A 19,631-nucleotide genomic window follows, 5' to 3' on the forward strand; every position below is an offset into this window, starting at 1 on the left:
GTTGATAATTTGATCTTGCCTTCGGCATTTTTGGAATTTCACCGTTAGGTAATCCCAATTTAGGAGACGATAAGGTATAATCAATCCATTTTATAATAAAATTTGTTTAAAAAAGGAATAAATAACAAAAGAAAAGCGACCGACTCTTGCAGAAAGTGGTCACCGGTCATGAATCTAAGCAAGTCAGTCAACAGTAACACCACAACTGACGCCGGTGAAATATTTTTTTACCGCTTTAGCCCCTTGTCCGTTACTGGATATCTAGTCGTTGAAACTCGAAATTCAGCCACCCATGGAGCCCACACATCGCACTAATTGATTAACTCGGTCACTCATCCACTGTAAACCCTCACTTTCCCTCCAGGGGTCAAATTTAAAAGTTGATTTCCCTCTGTCACTGCAGTTAACCTCCGGAAAATTGGATAATCTTTCTGGGCAGTTTAGGAAATTCAAATAGTCAAACGTACACTTTCTTTCTTTTTGATTGTTTCCCTCTCTCTCTCTCTCTGTTCGTCTCTACATTAACTGTAGCATTACTCTTACATTTACACTCTCAAAGCGTTCGTAGTGTGTGCACTGTGCAATTCTATACAAGTATACAGACCAGAAGCCATCGTTATCATCATTCATTCATTCATTGACCTGTCATCCACCGTACATTTTTCACCACCATCGAATTCCTAAGCTCATTATATTGTTTGGCTTTCGTTAATGGCTGAAACCCTAGGTTCTGGTTCTAAAATGAAGCACGAGAGTAGTATGAGAGCCGAGATCGATACATCGGCGCCGTTTGAGTCCGTTAAAGAGGCTGTGAGTCGATTCGGTGGAGTCGGTTACTGGAAACCCTCTCAATATAGACTCTATGAAACTGAGGTCACTTTCTCTTCTCCATTCTCTCATATTTTACCTCAATTTTTTGTTTTTTTTTTTCTTTTTGGTTTATGGCAGATTCAACATTTATGTTTCACAGTGTTTAATCCTGGCCTTTCATTTGTTTTCTCCATTAATGGGACTGAAGGACCGAAACTATTTGTAGAACCATCCTTCTTGGTGATTTTGACTGTAATCTTAAATTGATACCAAGTTTTGATGCACTTTTTGGCAATTTCATTTTTTTTTCTTGTCCATATTGAAGAGGAACGTCACATGCACTAATTATGGGTGGGAATTTTTTAATTTATCTTTATCACATGGTACATTTGAGTATTTTATTCTTAGATCTTTAAATGAAATTGTGTGAAGGAATTGAAGCATCATTTGCTTGTTATAGAATGTCCAATAGCCACACTGAAGAGCACCTTAAGAGCCTCATTGTTTAGTAAGTTTAGCTTCTTTTAGACTCTGCTTCATTGATGCATTTTTCTGGTAAAACCTATCTTCGATTTATGTTATTTCACAATAAAAGTAACAGAAATTATAAAAATAAATAAATAAATAAAATGATCCTGTGCTGAAAAAGTTTATAATATTAGCAGCATGCGATGGAGGAGGTTGATATTGCAAATGTGGAAGTGCAAGCATCACAGTTGGAGAAGGACTTGATTTTGAAAGAAAGGGAAACACTAGAAGTTTTAAAAGAGCTGGAATCAACCAAGATGATAGTGGAAGAATTGAAATTGAAGCTACAGAAGGAAGCGTCTGAAGTGAGTATGACACTTGCTTCAAAGACTGATTATAAGAATGAGGCTCCTGTGGTGAATGAAGAAGAAAAGGAAAACCATGTTGAGTCTGTTCAAAATATGGTGGGTGGTTTCAATGCTTGCCCCTCTTCAGCTCCAGGTTTAATCTTAATGGAGCTGAAACAGGCTAAGTTGAACCTTTCCAGGACTACTAGTGATCTTGCTGACATCCGAGCTTCTGTTGAGTCTCTTAACAAGAAATTAGAGAAGGAAAGAATTTCACTGGAGAAAACCCGTGAAAGATTGAGCCTGAATTCTTCCAAGGTATCGTCTCTTGAGGAAGAGCTAAACCAAACAAGACTAAAGCTGCAACAGGCAAAAGATGCTGGTGGTTCTGATAATCCTGTAGATATTTCAATGGAGCTCCAAAGGTTGAGCTCTGAGGCAGAACAATTCAAAAAAGTGGGAGAAGCAGCAAGATCGGAAGTTTTGCGAGCAATATCTGAGATTGAGCAGACAAAAACTAAAATAAAAACAACTGAAATCAGGTTGGTTGCAGCTAGAAAAATGAAGGAAGCAGCTAGAGCAGCAGAAGCTGTTGCTTTCGCAGAGATCAAGGCTCTATCAAACAGTGAGAGCTCATCTGGAGTTCTCTCACCAAAATGTGAGGGAGTAACACTTTCATATGAAGAATATTCTTCCCTAACCTGCAAGGTTCAAGATGCTGAAGAATTATCTAAGAGGAGAGTGGTAGATGCTATGCTTCAAGTCGATGATGCAAATGTTTCTAAAATGGAAATTTTAAAGAGGGTAGAAGAAGCAACCGCAGAAGTCAAAACCAGTAAGAAGGCCTTGGAAGAAGCTCTTAACCGAGTAGAGGCTGCAAATCGGGGGAAGCTGGCAGTGGAAGAGGCTCTTCGGAAATGGAGATCAGAGAATGGCCAGAAAAGACGTTCTGTACACAACTCGACCAAGTTTAAGAATTCTTACCCATCTCAACATCGGAAAGATCCTCGTGTGCTTGATGTAAATGGACTGAATTTGGTCGGTGATGTATCAAACCCTGTTTTGAAGCCAACCTTATCAATAGGTCAAATATTGAGCAGGAAGCTACTCGTCGCAGAGGAGTTTGAGATGGCAGAAAGAGATGCCGTGAAGAGAAAGGTATCCTTGGGCCAAATTCTCAGTAAACAAAATGGTGATGCGCCCTCATTTCGGAAGGCTGAGAAGGAAAATAGTCGCAAGCGGTACTCTGGAAAGAGGAAGAAGTTTGGATTTGCTCGCTTCTCGCTGCTTTTGCCTAAGCAAAGTAAGAAAAAGAAGCCAACTTTAAACTTGAGATGATGCAGTGGATGACCTTCCCGAGCTTTCAATAAGCCACTAACATTTCTAATATGTTTGTCTGTGTCTTGTTTATGTTTAGTCGGAGCTGTCATTTACATTATGTCCTTGTTTATTTGGTTTACTATCTATATTTCTTTGTTGTAAGGATGTTGACGATATTTGTGTACTTAAGCTATGAGATTGTCGTCTAAATATTTCCTGCTTCATTTGCGCATAATATATATATATATATTTTTTTTTTTTTTTGGTGATTGGGTGTCCGGATTAGCTTAATCGTATGTATCTCAATTAATCTTGAGGATCCATTAATAGAGGTGGGATAATCTGGTTGATCGAACCGGATTGGGTAAATCGTAAACTGAACCGATTATTCGGTTTAGGCAAAAAGTTAAATCACCACTAGACTGATTTATTGTATAAACCGAAGTTAAATCAAACCGAATATTAGGATCGGTTTTCAAAAAACCAGATTTTTAGTTCGGCTTTTTAATTCGGTTTGATTTTAAGACGTTTTCTGCCACCTCTATCCATTAAATCCTTTATAGACCTAATGGACCATCACAAATATTATAAATGATCACTTGGTGAAACTAGACTTCTAGGTAACTTAAGTTCTATCATCCGATCACAAATTAAATGAAACTAAACTTCTAGATAATTTAAATTCTATTATCCGGTCACAAACTAAGTAAAACTAGACTTTTAGGTAACTTAAGTTCTATCATCCTGTCACAAATTAAATAAAATTAGACTTATAAGTAACTTAACTTCTATCATCTGGCCACAAACAAAGTGGTTTGCACGTAGAATATTCTTTCCGGTTATTGACCATCACCATCAAATTATTCTGAATGATTAAATGAAAGCCGCCAGTGGCCTTTTAGAATTCACTTAATCATTCAGAATAATTGGTGGGGGTTGAATCCTTGCACGGCACAAAATACACCATAAAAATCCAGTAAATTGAATTATATTTTATAGACACCAATACGCAGTGGCGGACCCAGGATTTATGTTGAGGGGGCCCTTGCGGCTCCGCCGTTATTTGTTAACTAACTATTGAAACTTAAAAAAAAAACCATCAAACATTAAGTAAGAAAATAATACAATATCAAGAAGCTAAAGAAAATGATCAATAACATTTACTTTCCTACTTAATAAATCTACGAGAAGCAAAACCTTGAAAGCAAATATGTAAAATCACATCCAACTCTAAGGAAACACAAGAAAATTTTGATGTGGAAAACCCTCTTAATGCGAAGAGAGCAAAAAATCACAAGAATCTAACAATTCACTTAAATCTAATATAACCAAAAGAGTTCACAGCAACCACATCTCACCAAAATTCAAAAATATTCATACAAATTTAAGTCTAATCACAATTCTAACCACAAGTAAAATATATAAATGTTTATAAAGAAATAATTAAAATCACCAAGAAGCAGTCAACTTTAAGCTTATAACTCCAACCAACTATAAAAATAAATTCAACCATCGAGATTAAAATTTAGCAAAACTTGTCTCATTTACTCATCAACCAAACATACTACAAAAATATACTAAAATAAAAAAATTAGAATTTAGAGCAATATTACTAAACGAAAAGGAGGTAAAAAACCATAAAAGTTTGCCTCATTCTCATCAATCTAACCGACTAAAACCCCCTTAATAAATCTAAATAACAAACTATAGTATCAGAGCAAAGTACAAACAAAAAAACTGTCAAAAAATGAACAAAACTTAGCATCATTTCTCATCAACCTAACATACTAAAAAGCTTAATAAAATAAAATAAAAACTATAGATTTAGAGAAATTACGAAAGATAGACAGAAAAAAAATAATTAATGAACAAAACTTTGCCATTTTCTCATCAGGAAACACAATTAAAGAAAATAACTAAAAATTCAAAGCAAAAAAATAAATAAAAAACACATTAAAAGAAAATGGTGAAAAATCAACCTCATTTTCTCGGTAACCAACCTCCAAGAAACAATTAAAAAGAGTGAACCTTTGAATTTAGAGTTGAAGTTGAAGAGAAGAGCAAGCGTGAGCTTGTATTCAAAGATTAGGTCTCGTATAGTTGCACAAAATTGACAATTTTGGTTTTGAAATAATGATCTATTCTTTCAATTATCTGTATAAGTTTTTTGTCTTTTTTTTTTTTTTATTTTCAGAAAATGGTAAAGGACATTTGCAGAAGTGGGTTTTGATTAATATATAAAGTTTACTCTTGATGATATCTGTAAACTTCAGGAGAATTCTTGTCAAAGTTGAATGTTTTTTAACTAAATTTCAAGGACTATTGCTAGGAATGAGTACTTAAATTGTTTCTGCAAAAGCTTCTGAGTTAAGAGGAAGAGATGGTGTATTGCAAAGGCATTTTTGCATCATTAAAGTTGTGGTGGTTTTTGTTGCATAAAATATGGTAGTGAAAAATGAAAATGCCCTCTGTTCTTGGATTTTTCACACTCATTATTTGGTTATCCTATAAAATTAAAAGTAAAATTTTTAAATTTTTATTTACTCAGGCCAGGCCTACTATCAAATGGCCTGGGTCCGCCCCTGCCAATACGTAAATACAAGTGTGACTGATTCCAATAAAAACACATATTTTAAAATTGCAATTTTAGTATATTCTTCTTAAACGGGGTTTGCCTATTATACTCTTCATCACAATTGTCAAACTTCAATAAGCCACTCAAACAGTGCCAAATCAGCACAAACATTAGAATTATTAAATCATGGTCAACGATACTGCCCGTCAAAATGATACGTCCCCCGTTAGGATTCCGACACGTAAGCAAATTGCTTAACCACAAGAAGCGGATAAGAGTTGCTTACCGCGGAGAAGTAGAACCCTATGTAGATGACTTTTAAAAACCGCCAACAACAATTCTTCGCGTTAGCCCAATCCAACACTCAACGGAATCAAACTTTTCAGTTCCCAATCTCTTGCTCGCCTTCCATTCATTCGCGTCGGTTAATCTTTCCAAAGGTAATCATCGTCTTCCCTCCTTAATTTTAGATTCGAATCAGACTGTTTTAAATAAGAATATATATCTGTAGTTTAAGATCCTGTAGCTGCGGATTCAAATATTGTTAAATTTTCGGCGAGTTTAAATTTTGATTCATGAATTAGTCTTATTTTATATATGCTTCGATCGATTTGATTCTTAGTTTAGGATTCTTGTCAGTTTATTTGGAATCGTGTCGTTGAATATACATATATACTGTGGCCTGCAACTAGTTTTGATTATATGTTTAGAAATATGTTGCCACTAATACTTTTTTCAGTTTATTATTATTGCAATCTATTAATTGAGATTTAGGTTTCCTTTTCAGCTTTTTAACGTTACGAGGTTCTTATTGTCTTGAATTGTTGTAACTTCAGGTATCATGGAGTGGAGAGTTGGGCTCTTATTTCTTTTTCTGTTGGGTGCTAGCTGGGGATGTGATGCTAGAAAATTGGGAGACTCCGAGTATATTGGTAGGAATATGCTTCTATGTTCTTTGTTTATTTGAGGAGGGCAGATTGTGGGGGAAATGTTACAACTTCAAGGGTTTTACTGCTTATGTTCCTGCACTACCTTTATTTTGAAATATTTTGTACTGATAGTAGAGGGTTAACAAATTACCTTGGCCTTTATTTCTAATTGCAGCCAAATTATCAAATTAGTGTTTGTTTAAATAAACACTTCTAGGTTGTCTTAGATGCCCAGTCTATTTTTTGCTACCCAATGTCTCACTTGTATACCTGTTGAACTATGTCAGGACTGTAGTGGTGGTGGTGGCGCACTGTCTCATTCATTCTTCTCTCTAATTCTTTCTTTTATACTTTTTCACTGAGAGAAATAAACAAGTGGAGTTTTACAACTGTCATAATATGTGGTTTAGTTGTCACAATAAAATACAGACCACTCCACTCCATTCATTTCTAATTGTTTGCTATTATTTTACAAATTCAGTGATGTTGAAATTCGATATTTGTGCTTTTCTGATTACTTGATATGGTAGGCTTGCCAAAATTAAATGTCCTCTAAAGTTTCTCATTTAAGATGTTAACACATTTAAGATGTTAAGATGCTTTTGGTGTGTATTGACCCATAGAGGATCCTCTGTACATTGAGAAAGTCATATACAATATGTTGTTATTATTATGTTGTTGTTGTTTTTTTGTTTTTTTATCATGATTGCTGTAAAGTATGCTTGTCATGCTGAAAATAATCTAATGGATTGACATTCTATTTCTTTGTTCAGTTGTTCAGATTAGCAAGCAGGGGCAGGTACAGGGTGGAGCTATAGAAAATGATAATGTGTGCACACTGTGTGAGGAATTTGCAGCCGAGGCAGTTGATTACCTTGCCAACAACAAGACCCAGACTGAGATCATAGACATGCTTCACATGAGCTGCTCTCGTTTGGCTTCTTTCAAGCAGCAGGTAGTCATCTAATTTTAGTTGAGTGGATGTTTTGTTGTAATTGATATTTAATAGTTGCAGTTGGATATAGATGAACTTGTGCTAACCCAAGCCCATCTCGATCTCCTGTTTTTCATCTTTTTTGTTTCAGTTTTGGTCTTAACCTTTGTTCCTTTTCCACTTTGTAGTCAAATAGCCCACCTTGTATGCCCCAATAGTTACCACTGTAGATAGTTAATGATGGGCAGGATAATGTTGTTTCCATCATCATGTGCCTTGTGGTTAGGACGTCAGTTTTTAACATGACCAAAGAACATGGTTCCCCACCTCACCTGAAATTAATGGGTTTGGACTTACCTTTATTATGTTCAAACCAAGATCAGGCTGACCTATTTAACCCAAGATTAAAAAGATCTAGTTCACGTTGACCTGTCTCAATTATAATTTACGCATCCATCTGTCTAAATAATTGTGTCTTGTTGAATCATTTAATAATTCTCATTCAATGCTACCAAAGATACTTAAAAGGTAACCATACAAATAGTTGGAAAGTTCTTGTGGTCGAATGACTGAGAACTTACCCGAATCTTAAATTATGAGCTGTAGTGTAGAGTTTTGCATAACCCAGTGTTTCATTTCTCTCTTTTTTTCTTCCCCATGGAGCACAGTGTAAAACTTTGGTGGACTATTACGCTCCTCTCTTCTTCTTGGAGATCTCCACAGTGCAACCTTCAGATTTCTGTAAAAAGGTCAACCTCTGTCAACAAATGGCAATCTTTTCTTCACAACTACACGAAGATAGCTGTGGGCTTTGTCACCATGCTGTTTCAGAATTACTAGTCAAATTGAAAGATCCGGACACACAGGTTCGTTATTCCATCGTTAGCTAATGACAAGTAAATAAGGCTTGTTGCTACTTAGCTTTTTGTTAACGGCTATTTCAATAACAGGGTCTAAAATGCCTATAAGAACCCAATTCATTTTTTCTAAATAGGAATGTGGAACCAAAGGAAAGATTCTTAGTATAAAAAAAAAAAAAAAAAATACATTATTTTTTTCTTTTTGACTTCGACCTTTGCTTTTCTTTACGTTAAAAAGACAAATTAAAAATATGATATGATAGCCTCAAACCTATTTGGATGAAACAGTGAGGCCAGAGAATTATTGTTGCTATTACAGTTTTTTGTATCCAGAAGTACAACATTGCTGTAAACTTCTTTTAGGATTGGTTTCTATGATTTGTTTTCTGAGGTTTTTATCATATGCTTATAGTATTGCTCTGCAATATAGTAAGAGCCAAAATATTAAAAGGACAATCCCATGTAAAGCACGTTTGATGAATATGTTACAATCAAGTTTCATATCCATCCATTTTATAAAAATGGAACCTCTAATACTGTATGTGGATTTAATGAAACACATTTTATGTAAAACTTAAAAAAGGAGAAGGCAGGTGGAAAAATATATATATTAGCTGGCATTAATGCCAATGCTATACAAGTATACACAAGCCACATTAAGTTTGTCATGCAGTAGATTAAAAGTATATATTAGTTCTGTATATCCTTGTTTTGGTATGCATGGTTCCTTTCTCTGTGAAATTTGTATTGCTACTTATGGCAAACTAGAGACTTATGATCGCTTTTCTCTGTTTTTTTCAGCTTGAGATACTTGAGCTGCTTTTGAAGGGATGTAATTCCATGCAGAACTATGTCAAGAAGGTAAGAAATTAAGAACTTGTAACGAATTACATTATTATGCATCGACTTTATTATAGTTCCTCAAAATCAGTTTATTGACATGTCTATATGTCATAAGAGATATCAATGAATGGTAGAACCATGATCATGATGAATAACCAAATCTAGTTGGGATTTCATTGTCATGTGTATATTTGACTTTGCAAAGGATGGACTACGGGTTATAACTTCCCTGAAGTATATGCTATAATGGGTTCTAATTGATCAATGAATTGCAATTTTCAATTCTATTACATGCTTGGGGACCAAATTGATGTGTTAAGGATCCCTTTTTAAAAAAAATAGTGATACGTCAAGTAGTTTTTAGTTAGGTTTATCTACTAAGTATTAATGTCCTTGACTGTGCTGATCAGTATCTCTAATATTTTGTAACACTATGGCAGTGCAAGAAGATGGTCTTTGAATACGGGCCACTGATCCTTACGAATGCAGAGCAATTTCTGGAAACAACTGATGTATGTACCATGCTTCACGCCTGCAATTCACCTACTACTGGCAGCGTTCCTAGCAGCAGTGAGCAAGTAGCGGAGGTGGTAAAGGTATTGGCCGATTCATAATTATTGCCGATCCAGGATGACCAGAATGGAATGACACGCTTCTTACATACTGTGTAAAAATTTTTACTTTCAGAAATGATTGTACGAACAATTAATTATGGATAATTGTGTGCTGGTGTGAACTGTAAAGTGTAGTGATATTGAAATTTGAATGCTAGTCTGAACCTATCCCAGGAACCGGAAATATCAAAAAAACCATAGTCTGAAAATGCTCTCTGCCGTTGCCAGAGTTAGATCACTGAAATTATTATTTGTTTGTTTGGGGGTTGAATTTTTCTGAAAAATAATTATCCATTTCCCTTTTTTTTCGGCCGCTCCTTCTGCGAAATTCTTCTAAGAGAAGACAATGGGAAATGGCGCACGTGTTTTGTTGACCACCATGAAGTGGAATTACTATATCCTGCAATGTGGAAGGTGCAGAAAACTCTTCCTTCAATTACTACTGAGATAAGAACTAGAACTGTCAACATATACAAACAAAAAATTTTAACTTCCATGAAGTTTCTCACCTGACTCTGTTCATTGAACATTGAATGAGAAGTCTCTGTCAGCCTTCATTTCACGCAAGGGAATTGCTACAGGCTAATGCCATCGCTTAACAGTCTCCTTCAAATTTGGCAACATAAATGATAACCCCACATGCGGATCGTTAAATTTTCTGACTTTTGAAATAGATCTTCATAATCATATCTTCTTTGCCTTTTAAACATTTTTATTATTGTTTCCGGCAAAGCAAATCTTGACAACCCACTGATATGTATGGATATTACCTCGGTGATCCATCGATAAGTTTCTAGAGTTAAAACCCTTTACTTACTGCGAACAGGGCCAAGTAAAAGATGAGAAAGGCATGAAAAACGTGGTAAAAAAGGGTCTGAAATACGAAGAGGAAAATAAAAATTAACATTTACACTTCCTGTGAAATTTCCTAGCAAGACATGAGATTATTTCTTCTAGAGTCAAGACAACTCTTGTCCTGATTCGTGTTTACCTAAAATACCATTGGAATTGAGTCGGTGAAGCTACCTTCTCATACACAAACCGAACGGTCATATAGATCATCACTGATCTTGTAAATGAAGCTTTGAATTTGTGTCAATGGTAGCCACACGTTAATTATAATATACTCTTTCCATTTGATGTGATTATAAAATAAAGATGGGCAATTCAATTACTCTTCGTCTACAGATACGTAATAGAATTGCCCAAAATGATCTACGGCTTCTTTTCTTTTAAGTAAAGAACTCACGACATTCTATTCTATCCACGGCACCAAACAAATTCCCTTGGCTTTCTTCATGTAACGGGAAAGGTATCTAATCAAATACGACGTTGATCTGATCTTACAAAGCCAAATCAGAATTGACTTAATATATGAACAACCTCTACGGATTGCAACCTTCTTCGAGATTTGGTAGGAATTATTTTATCCAGTATGAGGCTATGAGCACCACAAATATTAGGATTTATTAATGTTAAAATAAATTATATAAATATATCAGTCATGTTATGTAGATACTTATTCCCAAAGTATCTATTTTTTAATATCATTTTGTATTTATTATTTTTTATATGAAAACTCTAACAATTCGAGATAATCAATTGACCTTCATGGATATGGGTAAGGTGTATGCATTCTTTAAGATCAACAAGAAATTGATTTAAATAAGAAACAAAAGCGAAACACAATTTTTAAATAGTTTGACATGTAAATTAAGTTTACGTTCATTGTTCTTTATTAATTTTTATATTACAAAATTAAACTCTCTTTCTCTAATTTGGTAAGGATGATTTTTGGGATATATATACAATAAGATCAGAAGATTTCGGGCCATTATGATAACTATTACAGGAGAAGATCTCGAGATGATGACTTGATTTTAGGGAATCATCCCATGATGGGGATAATGCTTATTTTAGAAGAAAGATTTATCCCTGATAGCGAAGATAATTGTCACTGTTTGCTTTAAGCTGGTCGCCCATAATAATTTTCAATTTTAAAAACTATAGCTGAAATGGTTTTGCAAGCTGTTGTTTCGTGGATGTGAGTCTATATAGTTATCAAGTATTGAAAAAAGAAAATAATATTTTTAATATTAAATGCTTTTAACAAGATTTACTATTGAAACCAATCTATGAGACACGTTCTTAATTTAATTTAATTTAATTTTTCATTATACCATGTGTTGCATGGGTTATAAAATATCTTGCACCAAACAAGATCGAATGACTAAAAAGCCCTGTAAAATGGATCATCCGTTGGTAGTTTCAAGGATAAATCTGTACATTCACGTTATGAGCGTGTTTCTGAATGAGCAACCTCTACCGATTGCGACCTTCTTCAGGATTTGGTAGGAATTATTTTATCAAGTATGAGCACCGCAAATATTAGGATTTATTAATGTTAAAATAAATTAATATAAATATATCAGTCATGTTATGTAGATACTTATTCTCAAAGTATCTATTTTTTAATATCATTTCGTATTTTATTATTTTTTAATATGAAAATTCTAACCATTCGAAATACCCAGTTGACCTTCATCGAATTGAGTAAAGTGTGCACATTCTCTTGAAAAATCAGCAAGAAATTGATTTAAAATAAGAAAACAAAAACAAAACACAATTTTTAAAGTGATTTGATACCTTAAATCAAACCTATATCCATTGTTCTTTTATTAATTTTTACATTATAAAATTAAACTCTCTTTCTTTAAGTTTGGTAAGGATGATTTTTTAGGGGTATATATGCAATAAGATGAGTCTGATGAGAAGATTTCGGACCATTATGATAACTATTACGGGAGAAGATTTCGGGATGATGACTTGATTTTAGGGAATCAATCTCATGATCATAAGGGATAGTGCTTATCTTTGAAAATAAGATTTATCCACGATCATGAAAATAATTGTTAAAACAACTCACTTCACCTTAAACATAGCTCGTTTCAATCTAATCGTAGATCTTTTCAACTTGGTCATCGCCTCACAATTTATGTCAAACTTATAAGCTTATAAGCTGGTCAAACTAGTTTATAAACTCTAAAATTAAGTTGACATGTTTGTTTATAACTTTTTTAAGCTTATAAGCAAAAAAAAAAAAAAAAATAAGTTGGGGATACTTTTTTTTTTTTGGACATTTTACCAAACAAGTCAACTACTTATTAATCAATTATAAGTATTTTAATCAAACACATAATTGTTTAAAATTTCAAATGTTTATAAGTTTTCACAAATACCCCTTAATTTAATTTAATTTTTCATTATACCATGTGCTGCACCGGGTTATAAAATGTCTTGCACCAAACAAGATCGAATGGCTAAAAAGCCCTGTAAAATGGATCAACCGTCGGTAGTCTCAAGGATAAATCTGTATATTCACGTTATGAGCGTGTTTCTGAAGGAGAGAGAACTCTAGAAACCGAACAATTTAATTATGGCATAATTGTGTTCTGGTGTGACTGTAAAGTGTATTGTATTGAAATTTGAATGCTAGTCTGTAACCTATCCCAGGAACCGGAAATATACAAAAAAACCATAGTCTGAAAAATGCTCTCTGCCGTTGCCAGAGTTAGATCACTGAAATTATTATTTGTTTGTTTTGGGGTTGAATTTTTCTGAAAAATAATTACCATTTCCCTTTTTTTCGGCCGCTCCTTCTGCGAAATATCTTCTAAGAGAAGAAGGGAAATGGCGCACGTGTTTTGTGACCACCATGAAGTGGAATTACTATATCTGCAATGTGGAAGGTGAGAAAAACCTTCCTTCAATCTACTTGAGATAAGAACTAGAACTGTCAAAATATACAAACAAACAAAATTTTACACTTCCATGAAGTTTCTCACCTGACTTGTTCATTGAACATTGAATGAGAAGTCTCTGTCAGCCTTCATTTCACGCAAGGGAATTGCTACAGGCCTAATGCCATCCTTAACAGTCTCTTCAAATTTGGCACAATAAATGATAACCCACATGCCGGATCGTTAAATTTTTGACCTTTGAAATAGATCTTCATAATCATATTCTTTGCCTTTTAAACATTTTTTATTATTGTTTCCGGCAAAGTCAAATCTGAACAACCCACTGATATGTATGGATATACCCTGGGTATCCATCGATAAGTTTATAGAGTTAAACCCTTTACTTACTGCGAACAGGGCCAAGTAAAAGATGAGAAAGGCATGAAAAAACGTGGTAAAAAAAGGGTCTGAAATACGAAGAGGAAAATAAAAATTACATTTACACTTCCTGTGAAATTTCCTAGCAAGACATGAGATATTTCTTCTAGAGTCAAGAAACTCTTGTCTGATTCGTGTTTACCTAAAATATCCATTGGAATTGAGTCGGTGAAGCTACCTTCCATACACAAACCGAACGGTCATATAGATCATCACTGATCTTGTAAATGAAGCTTTGATTTGTGCAATGGTAGCCACACGTTAATTATAATATACTCTTTCCATATGATGTGATTATAAAATAAAGATGGGCAATTCAATTACTCTTCGTTACAGATACGTAATAGAAATTGCCCAAGAATGATCTACGGCTTCTTTTCTTTAAGTAAAGAACTCACGACATTCTATTCTATCCCGGCACCAACAACAAATTCCCTTGGCTTTCTCATTAACGGGCAAAGGTATCTAATCAAATACGACGTTGATCGATCTTACAAAGCCAAATCAGAATTGACTTAATATATGAACAACCTCTACGGATTGCAACCTCTTCGGATTTGGTAGGAATTATTTTATCCAGTATGAGGCTATGAGCACCACAAATATTAGGATTTATTAATGTTAAAATAATTATAAAATATATCAGTCATGTTATGTAGATACTTATTCCCAAAGTATCTATTTTTAATATCATTTGTATTTATTATTTTTTATATGAAAACTCTAACAATTCGAGATAATCAATTGACCTTCATGGATATGGGTAAGGTGTATGCATATCTTTAAGAATCAACAAGAAATTGATTTAAATAAGAAAACAAAAGCGAAACACAATTTTTAAATAGTGACATGTAAATTAAGTTTACGTTCATTGTCTTTTATTAATTTTTATATTACAAAATTAAACTCTCTTTCTCTAATTTGGTAAGGATGATTTTTGGGATATATATACAATAAGATCAGAAGATTTCGGGCCATTATGATACTATTACAGGAGAAGATCTCGAGATGATGACTTGATTTTAGGGAATCAATCCCATGATGGGATAATGCTTATTTTAGAAGAGAAGATATCCCTGATAGCGAAGATAATGTCACTGTTTGCTTAAGCTGGTCGCCCATAATAATTTTCAATTTTAAAAACTATAGCTGAAATGGTTTGCAAGCTGTTGTTTCGTGGATGTGAGTCAATATGTTATCAAGGATTGAAAAGAAATAATATTTGTGTGAGGAATTTGCAGCCGAGGCAGTTGATTACCTTGCCAACAACAAGACCCAGACTGAGATCATAGACATGCTTCACATGAGCTGCTCTCGTTTGGCTTCTTTCAAGCAGCAGGTAGTCATCTAATTTTAGTTGAGTGGATGTTTTGTTGTAATTGATATTTAATAGTTGCAGTTGGATATAGATGAACTTGTGCTAACCCAAGCCCATCTCGATCTCCTGTTTTTCATCTTTTTTGTTTCAGTTTTGGTGTTAACCTTTGTTCCTTTTCCACTTTGTAGTCAAATAGCCCACCTTGTATGCCCCAATAGTTACCACTGTAGATAGTTAATGATGGGCAGGATAATGTTGTTTCCATCATCATGTGCCTTGTGGTTAGGACGTCAGTTTTTAACATGACCAAAGAACATGGTTCCCCACCTCACCTGAAATTAATGGGTTTGGACTTACCTTTATTATGTTCAAACCAAGATCAGGCTGACCTATTTAACCCAAGATTAAAAAGATCTAGTTCACGTTGACCTGTCTCAATTATAATTTACGCATCCATCTGTCTAAATAATTGTGTCTTGTTGAATCATTTAATAATTCTCATTCAATGCTACCAAAGATACTTAAAAGGTAACCATACAAATAGTTGGAAAGTTCTTGTGGTCGAATGACTGAGAACTTACCCGAATCTTAAATTATGAGCTGTAGTGTAGAGTTTTGCATAACCCAGTGTTTCATTTCTCTCTTTTTTTCTTCCCCATGGAGCACAGTGTAAAACTTTGGTGGACTATTACGCTCCTCTCTTCTTCTTGGAGATCTCCACAGTGCAACCTTCAGATTTCTGTAAAAAGGTCAACCTCTGTCAACAAATGGCAATCTTTTCTTCACAACTACACGAAGATAGCTGTGGGCTTTGTCACCATGCTGTTTCAGAATTACTAGTCAAATTGAAAGATCCGGACACACAGGTTCGTTATTCCATCGTTAGCTAATGACAAGTAAATAAGGCTTGTTGCTACTTAGCTTTTTGTTAACGGCTATTTCAATAACAGGGTCTAAAATGCCTATAAGAACCCAATTCATTTTTTCTAAATAGGAATGTGGAACCAAAGGAAAGATTCTTAGTATAAAAAAAAAAAAAAAAAATACATTATTTTTTTCTTTTTGACTTCGACCTTTGCTTTTCTTTACGTTAAAAAGACAAATTAAAAATATGATATGATAGCCTCAAACCTATTTGGATGAAACAGTGAGGCCAGAGAATTATTGTTGCTATTACAGTTTTTTGTATCCAGAAGTACAACATTGCTGTAAACTTCTTTTAGGATTGGTTTCTATGATTTGTTTTCTGAGGTTTTTATCATATGCTTATAGTATTGCTCTGCAATATAGTAAGAGCCAAAATATTAAAAGGACAATCCCATGTAAAGCACGTTTGATGAATATGTTACAATCAAGTTTCATATCCATCCATTTTATAAAAATGGAACCTCTAATACTGTATGTGGATTTAATGAAACACATTTTATGTAAAACTTAAAAAAGGAGAAGGCAGGTGGAAAAATATATATATTAGCTGGCATTAATGCCAATGCTATACAAGTATACACAAGCCACATTAAGTTTGTCATGCAGTAGATTAAAAGTATATATTAGTTCTGTATATCCTTGTTTTGGTATGCATGGTTCCTTTCTCTGTGAAATTTGTATTGCTACTTATGGCAAACTAGAGACTTATGATCGCTTTTCTCTGTTTTTTTCAGCTTGAGATACTTGAGCTGCTTTTGAAGGGATGTAATTCCATGCAGAATTATGTCAAGAAGGTAAGAAATTAAGAACTTGTAACGAATTACATTATTATGCATCGACTTTATTATAGTTCCTCAAAATCAGTTTATTGACATGTCTATATGTCATAAGAGATATCAATGAATGGTAGAACCATGATCATGATGAATAACCAAATCTAGTTGGGATTTCATTGTCATGAGTATATTTGACTTTGCAAAGGATGGACTACGGGTTATAACTTCCCTGAAGTATATGCTATAATGGGTTCTAATTGATCAATGAATTGCAATTTTCAATTCTATTACATGCTTGGGGACCAAATTGATGTGTTAAGGATCCCTTTTTAAAAAAAATAGTGATACGTCAAGTAGTTTTTAGTTAGGTTTATCTACTAAGTATTAATGTCCTTGACTGTGCTGATCAGTATCTCTAATATTTTGTAACACTATGGCAGTGCAAGAAGATGGTCTTCGAATATGGGCCACTGATCCTTACGAATGCAGAGCAATTTCTGGAAACAACTGATGTATGTACCATGCTTCATGCCTGCAATTCGCCTACTACTGGCAGCTTGCCTAGCAGCAGTGAGCAAGTAGCGGAGGTGGTGAAGGTATTGGCCGATTCATAATTATTGCCGATCCAGGATGACCAGAACGGAATTACACGCTTCTTACATACTGTGTAAAAATTTTTACTTTCAGAAATGATTGTACAACAATTAAATTATGGCATAATTGTGCTTCTGGTGTGTACTGTAAAGTGTATCTTGTATTGAAATTTGAATGCTAGTCTGTAACCTATCCCAGGAACCGGAAATACAAAAAAAAACCATAGTCTGAAAAATGCTCTCTGCCGTTGCCAGAGTTAGATCACTGAAATTATTATTTGTTTGTTTTTGGGGTTGAATTTTTCTGAAAAATAATTATCCATTTCACCCTTTTTTTTCCGGCCGCTCCTTCTGCGAAATATCTTCTAAAGGGGAAATTGCGCACGTGTTTTGTTGACCACCATGAAGTGGAATTACTATATCATGCAATGTGGAAGGTGAAGAAAACGCTTCCTTCAATCTACTGAGATAAGAACTTAGAACTGTCAACATTATACAAACAAACAAATTTTAACTTCCATGAAGTTTCTCACCTGACTCTGTTCATTGAACATTGAATGAGAAGTCTCTGTCAGCCTTCATTTCACTGCAAGGGGAATTGCTACAGGCCTAATGCCATCTGTTTAACAGTCTCCTTCAAATTTGGCAACAATAAATGATAACCCCACATGCAGGATCGTTAAATTTTCTGACCTTTTGAAATAGATCTTCATAATCATATCTTCTTTGCCTTTTAAACACTTTCTATTTTTATTTCCGGCAAAGTAAAATCTTGAACAACCCACTGATATGTATGGATATTACCCTCTGGGTATCCATCGATAAGTTTCTAGAGTTAAAACCCTTTACTTACTGCGAACCAGGGCCAAGTAAAAGATGAGAAAGGCATGAAAAAACGTGGTAAAAAAAGGGTCTGAAATACGAAGAGGAAAATTAAAAATTAACATTTACACTTCCTGTGAAATTTCCTAGCAAGACATGAGATTATTTCTTCTAGAGTCAAGACAACTCTTGTCCTGATTCGTGTTTACCTAAAATATCCATTGGAATTGAGTCGGTGAAGCTACCTTTCTCATACACAAACCGAACGGTCATATAGATCATCACTGATCTTTGTAAATGAAGCTTTGAATTTGTGTCAATGGTAGCCACACGTTAATTATAATATACTCTTTCCATTTATGATGTGATTATAAAATAAAGATGGGCAATTCAATTACTCTTCGTCTACAGATACGTAATAGAAATTGCCCAAGATGATCTACGGCTTCTTTTCTTTTAAGTAAAGAACTCACGACATTCTATTCTATCCACCGGCACCAACAACCAAATTCCCTTGGCTTTCTTCATGTAACGGGCAAAGGTATCTAATCAAATACGACGTTGATCTGATCTTACAAAGCCAAATCAGAATTGACTTAATATATGAACAACCTCTACGGATTGCAACCTTCTTCGAGATTTGGTAGGAATTATTTTATCCAGTATGAGGCTATGAGCACCACAAATATTAGGATTTATTAATGTTAAAATAAATTAATATAAATATATCAGTCATGTTATGTAGATACTTATTCCCAAAGTATCTATTTTTTAATATCATTTTGTATTTTATTATTTTTTTATATGAAAACTCTAACAATTCGAGATAATCAATTGACCTTCATGGATATGGGTAAGGTGTATGCATTATCTTTAAGAATCAACAAGAAATTGATTTAAAATAAGAAAACAAAAGCGAAACACAATTTTTAAAATAGTTTGACATGTTAAATTAAGTTTACGTTCATTGTTCTTTTATTAATTTTTATATTACAAAATTAAACTCTCTTTCTCTAAATTTGGTAAGGATGATTTTTGGGATATATATACAATAAGATCAGAAGATTTCGGGCCATTATGATAACTATTACAGGAGAAGATCTCGAGATGATGACTTGATTTTAGGGAATCAATCCCATGATGGGGATAATGCTTATTTTAGAAGATAAGATTTATCCCTGATAGCGAAGATAATTGTCACTGTTTGCTTTAAGCTGGTCGCCCATAATAATTTTCAATTTTAAAAACTATAGCTGAAATGGATTTTGCAAGCTGTTGTTTCGTGGATGTGAGTCATATATAGTTATCAAGATGTTG

General features: G+C 34.1%; 2 protein-coding genes across 5 annotated transcripts; both read left to right on the top strand.

The window, feature by feature from the left end:
* Positions 1 to 533: 533 nt before the first annotated feature.
* On the top strand, positions 534 to 3,171 carry LOC116122983 (WEB family protein At2g38370). 2 transcript variants are annotated; one of them, XM_031408784.1, is made up of 2 exons: positions 534 to 873; positions 1,473 to 3,171. In XM_031408784.1, exons 1-2 carry the CDS (start codon positions 712 to 714, stop codon positions 2,961 to 2,963), a joined length of 1,653 nt encoding a protein of 550 aa, XP_031264644.1. In that variant the 5' UTR covers positions 534 to 711; the 3' UTR covers positions 2,964 to 3,171. The 2 variants fall into 2 exon arrangements, with proteins under 2 accessions (XP_031264644.1, XP_031264645.1); XM_031408785.1 differs by having other exon boundaries at positions 1,476 to 3,171.
* Positions 3,172 to 5,819: 2,648 nt separating this feature from the next.
* LOC116122932 (prosaposin-like) lies at positions 5,820 to 17,791 on the top strand. Of its 3 annotated transcripts, XM_031408735.1 has the most exons (7): positions 5,820 to 5,960; positions 6,357 to 6,452; positions 7,223 to 7,296; positions 15,110 to 15,217; positions 15,865 to 16,062; positions 16,858 to 16,917; positions 17,340 to 17,791. In XM_031408735.1, exons 2-7 carry the CDS (start codon positions 6,362 to 6,364, stop codon positions 17,511 to 17,513), a joined length of 705 nt encoding a protein of 234 aa, XP_031264595.1. In that variant the 5' UTR covers positions 5,820 to 5,960; positions 6,357 to 6,361; the 3' UTR covers positions 17,514 to 17,791. The 3 variants fall into 3 exon arrangements, with proteins under 3 accessions (XP_031264595.1, XP_031264594.1, XP_031264593.1); XM_031408734.1 differs by lacking the exons at positions 15,110 to 15,217; positions 15,865 to 16,062; positions 16,858 to 16,917 and adding exons at positions 8,052 to 8,249; positions 9,045 to 9,104 and having other exon boundaries at positions 7,223 to 7,404; XM_031408733.1 differs by lacking the exons at positions 15,110 to 15,217; positions 15,865 to 16,062; positions 16,858 to 16,917; positions 17,340 to 17,791 and adding exons at positions 8,052 to 8,249; positions 9,045 to 9,104; positions 9,527 to 9,715 and having other exon boundaries at positions 7,223 to 7,404.
* Positions 17,792 to 19,631: the final 1,840 nt, after the last annotated feature.

The sequence above is a fragment of the Pistacia vera genome, unplaced genomic scaffold, assembly GCF_008641045.1.
Source record: "Pistacia vera cultivar Batoury unplaced genomic scaffold, PisVer_v2 Contig139, whole genome shotgun sequence".
Lineage (NCBI taxonomy): Eukaryota > Viridiplantae > Streptophyta > Magnoliopsida > Sapindales > Anacardiaceae > Pistacia > Pistacia vera.

What these genes read in the sequence shown, in the direction of transcription:
- LOC116122983 (XM_031408784.1), top strand. Translation starts at nt 712, where the DNA reads ATGGCTGAAACCCTAGGTTCTGGTTCTAAAATGAAGCACGAGAGTAGT. An exon ending in ATAGACTCTATGAAACTGAG is followed by an intron (nt 874 to 1,472) that starts GTCACTTTCTCT and finishes TTATAATATTAG; the next exon opens with CAGCATGCGATGGAGGAGGT.
- LOC116122932 (XM_031408734.1), top strand. Translation starts at nt 6,362, where the DNA reads ATGGAGTGGAGAGTTGGGCTCTTATTTCTTTTTCTGTTGGGTGCTAGC. An exon ending in GGGAGACTCCGAGTATATTG is followed by an intron (nt 6,453 to 7,222) that starts GTAGGAATATGC and finishes TTCTTTGTTCAG; the next exon opens with TTGTTCAGATTAGCAAGCAG. An exon ending in TGAAAGATCCGGACACACAG is followed by an intron (nt 8,250 to 9,044) that starts GTTCGTTATTCC and finishes TGTTTTTTTCAG; the next exon opens with CTTGAGATACTTGAGCTGCT.